The sequence below is a fragment of the Condylura cristata genome, unplaced genomic scaffold (assembly GCF_000260355.1).
Source record: "Condylura cristata isolate star-nosed mole 26May11 unplaced genomic scaffold, ConCri1.0 scaffold00025, whole genome shotgun sequence".
NCBI classification, from domain to species: Eukaryota; Metazoa; Chordata; class Mammalia; order Eulipotyphla; family Talpidae; genus Condylura; species Condylura cristata.
Window position 1 is genome coordinate 31,577,263 of NW_004567126.1, and position 3,763 is coordinate 31,581,025.

The 3,763-nt window shown below is 68.6% G+C and overlaps 2 protein-coding genes across 2 annotated transcripts in view; one reads left to right on the plus strand and one right to left on the minus strand.

Moving 5' to 3' along the window:
• Window positions 1-7: 7 nt before the first annotated feature.
• Window positions 8-902, plus strand: CTXN1 (cortexin 1). Its single transcript, XM_012729471.1, has one exon. The coding sequence runs from the start codon at window positions 16-18 to the stop codon at window positions 262-264; it is 249 nt and encodes an 82-aa protein (XP_012584925.1). The 5' UTR covers window positions 8-15; the 3' UTR covers window positions 265-902.
• A 1,033-nt stretch (window positions 903-1,935) lies between these two features.
• The window catches only part of LOC101631218 (snRNA-activating protein complex subunit 2), a 6,130-nt gene continuing 4,302 nt past the window's right edge, over window positions 1,936-3,763 (minus strand). The window contains exons 7-10 of the mRNA XM_012729451.1: window positions 3,473-3,696; window positions 3,258-3,326; window positions 2,650-2,974; window positions 1,936-2,572 (exon numbers count right to left, since the gene is read on the minus strand). Of these exons, the coding sequence (XP_012584905.1) occupies window positions 2,241-2,572; window positions 2,650-2,974; window positions 3,258-3,326; window positions 3,473-3,696 (950 nt within the window). The 3' untranslated portion in view covers window positions 1,936-2,240. The remainder of the gene's footprint in view (window positions 2,573-2,649; window positions 2,975-3,257; window positions 3,327-3,472; window positions 3,697-3,763) is intronic.

The window sequence follows — 3,763 nt, forward strand, 5'->3', positions numbered from 1 at the left end:
GCGGCGATGTGAGCCATGAGCGCGGCGTGGACGCTGTCCCCCGAGCCGCTGCCGCCGTCGACGGGGCCCCCGGTGGGCGCGGGCCTGGACGCGGAGCAGCGCACGGTGTTCGCCTTCGTGCTCTGCCTGCTCGTGGTGCTCGTGCTGCTGATGGTGCGCTGCGTGCGCATCCTGCTCGACCCCTACAGCCGCATGCCCGCCTCGTCCTGGACCGACCACAAGGAGGCACTGGAGCGCGGGCAGTTCGACTACGCCCTGGTTTGAGGGGTGCGGCGCCGCGGGCGGGCCTCGGCTGGGCCTCTCCCCCAAGACCGACCCGCCCGCGGTGCCGGCTGGCCGGGACTCCGCTCGGGCTCCGCCCCAGAGCCCGGCCGAGGGCAGAGGGCGCCTGGGTCCAGACCCGCCCCGACCCCTCCCGTCTTCCCTCCTACAGGTCCCAGCCCCACTTGGTGCCTTTTCCGCACCCTGTCCCCTCCCCTCAGCTCACCTGCCCGCCCGTCCCCCCAGCCCAGGTGGGAAGAGGCCCCGCGTCCTCCAGGGTGTAGGTGTCAGCTCATGTTCTGTGCCGACCAGATCATGAGCCGTCGCGCCGCCTCCTGGAGTCGGAGCCCCTTGTGCCACCCTCCCCTCCCTGTGATGGGCCAGTCTCACTCCCAGCCCCACTCCCGCACCCCTCCTGCCTCAGTGCTGGGCGAGGCTGCAGGGCAGGCTCTCGCGGGCCCTCGGAGCAGCCTGCTTGGGACTGAAAAACCTTCCTGATAAGCTCCAATGGCTGCTGTGCCCACTTGGCAGGCGCCTTCCCCCCAGCCCAGGCCAGGGAGCCCCCAGACGCTGTCCCCTAGCACCCTCCCCATGCCTCTCACTCCACCCTGCCTCCTAGCCGCAGGTGATAATAAAAGCTATTGACCGCTTCCTGCCGCCTCCTGCCGGCCTCCTACGGGCCAGCCCCGCCAGGGCCCAGGGCACCGCCTCCTGGCGCCCGCATTCCACAGGTCCCTGGCCCCAGCTCCACGCAGGGGCCACTTGCCGGTACTCAGTGGCTGGGCCCCGGCCCAGCTGCATGGGGGTCTGAACCCTGGTCTGACTTACACCTGCTAACAGCCACCCAGGGCCTCAGGCACTCAGACCCAGCTTTGGGGGACTGATGTGTAACCAACCCCATTTCATCCCCGCACAGCCAAGACCCCCCCCCCCTTCCTTGCCGGGGCCTGGGGAGACTCTGGGGGCTGCGGGAGGGACCCCGCCTGCCTGCCGGCGAGCAGAGACAGCGTGCCCTCAGCCAGCCCTGGCGCCTGTCTCCAAAAGCTGGCACAGCCTGCTGGCGCTGGAAGCGCCCTGGCAGCGAGCTCACACCTCCGGCAGCCGCCGCTCCCGCCGGGAAGCCTGGTCTGGTGCCACGTGGCGTCACCATGAGTGGGCTGGCTGGCTCTGCCGCCCGCCTGAAGGCTGCCGTGTGCCCCGGGGGCCGTGAGCAGCGTGTATGGGGAGAGCCGGGTTTCTATAAAGGGAAGGCTGCGTGAACACGCCAGCGCCGTGAGCTCTGCCTGCGAGGAGGCAGAGCGTGGGAGGACACGGCTGCGCCCCCCGCCGGAACCCTGGGGAGGGAACCAGAACTGGGCCTCTGGCACAGGGGACTCCAGCCCTCCTACCCCCGAAGTCACCTCAGGGCCTGCTCTCATCTACCCCCTTGGCAGCCAGGCCTCAGGCACCAGTGTGCGGGGAGGAGATACGCGCCCACAACCCTTCCCTGGCAGTGGGCTTCAGCCTCAGCCTCAGCCCCAGCGCTCACTGTGGTCCTCCTAACCTGCAGCCGCCCCTCCCCCATGCCCACCTGCCCACCTGCGGCCCAGATCCCAGCTCCACCTTCCTGCCTCCACTTCTCCCTCTGGCGTCTGGCCCCACCCCCAAACTGAACTGCAAAAACAACAACAGGAGTGGGAGCCCAGCGCTGTATTCACTCTCAAGGTCAGGGGACTGGGCAGGGGACAGATGAGGCGCGAGTGGGCGGGGCAGGGTGGCCATCGGGTTGCTGCTGCCCCCTCCCGGTTCTGTGGCAGAAACCCTGTAGTACCAGGATGGGGTTTCTGACACCCACTGACTCAAGCTTCTTGAAGGCCACCCTCCCACCCCGGTCCGAGCACAGGCCATGATCCATGGTGCTGGGCAGCCCAGTGCCAGCCGTAATGGGATGGTCTGGGAGCTCATGGGTGTCTGTCTGGGGTGTCCTCTGCCCAGGTCTCTCACCTTGCAGGGGTGGTCACCTGGGCGAGAAGCTCCAGGGGTACCAGAAAGGGGTTCAGGGGACAGACCCCAGCTGCTTGCCAGGCAGAACTCGGTTCACCGCACCCAGTGTCCTCCTGGCCCGGGGAGGGACCCTGGCAAGCCGCCTCTTGCCCCACGGAGCCGGTGCCCACGTCCTCGCCCTCAGGACCCAGGCTCCCACTAGCTGGGTGGGGCTGGGGGGCGGTCAGGTGCGCATACATGTCCAGCAGATGCTCGGCCAGGGCACCGCAGGGCAGGTGTGGCAGCTCCTCGGGAAGGGCCATGAGCAGGTCAAGGACCACAGCTGACTCTGGATAGACAGAGGCGGTGGGGTGAGGGGGGCGGGCTTGGCCTGGGAGGTGCCCCCGGCCCTCCCATTCCACGCACCAGCTGCAGAGAGCTCGGGGCCGAGGCAACTGCGGGAGACGGACGACAGGTACTTATAGATCTTCTCGAAGTCCACAGCGAAGTCCTGGGCGGGGGAGCCGGGCAGCGATGTGGGAGGTGCCACAGGGGCAGGGCAAGGGGCCTCGGGGGCAGGGCCAGGGGTGGGCTGGAGGGTCTCGGGGGCAGGGCCGGGGGTGGGCTGGGGGTTCTGATTCTCCTGCCCTCCAGGGGGGCTGAGGAGCAGTGGCTGTCCACGGGCCTGTGTGGGCTTGGGGGGCCTGGAGTGCAGGAGGCTGATGGGCTCTGTGGCCGCGATGGTGAGCACCTGGTAGGCAGAGACGGGGGAGCAGTTGGGGGGAAGTCCTCCCATCTGCTACTCCCCTGCCAATGCAAACAGATGGGCCCCCCCACCCCACCAGCCCCCAGGTCCTCCCCATTACCGAGGCGGCGTCGCAGGTGAGACAGACACTGGGGCCCCGTCGAAGGGCCGTGGACAGACAGTCCAGTGACTGGCTGGGAAGGGCCCGGGCCTGAGGTTCACCTTACGTGGGCTCAGACATACATCCGCGTCCCCTGGAGGACCCCCAACCTGCCTAGGGTGCCTGTACCTGTGAGAAGGCCACAGTCAGGGCTTCCTCCAGCGGACCCGTTATCTTTTCAGCCAGATCCATCCATACCTGGATGGGGCAGCCAGAAGTGTGTAGTCAGGTAGGGCCAACTTCAGGGGTATCCCAAGTTCTGGGGCACCCCTGACCTGGTTGTCCCCCTTCCAACTCACCCCACCCTCCGAGGAACAGCCCTGGGCAACCCTGTCCTGCCTCACCTCGATGGGGGCTGGGGGCTGCGTTTCTCGGTGCCTCGGAGCCTGTGGGCCACCTGCATGCACTCTCTGAAGGGCCTCCCGGGCCACGCGGGCCTTGAGCTGCCGGAGGAAGTCCCGGATCTGGGGGCAGAAGCATGTCCACCGGCCTTCGGCAGGGCCGGGGCGCGGAGAAGCCAAACCCTGCCGAGGCCGGTCGCTGTCCCCTGCCTCCCGCCGGCCGGGCACTGGGGGTGGCAGTGACCTCGCCCAGGCCGCAGGTGTGAACAGCCAGCACGGAGGGGCCGGGCCGCC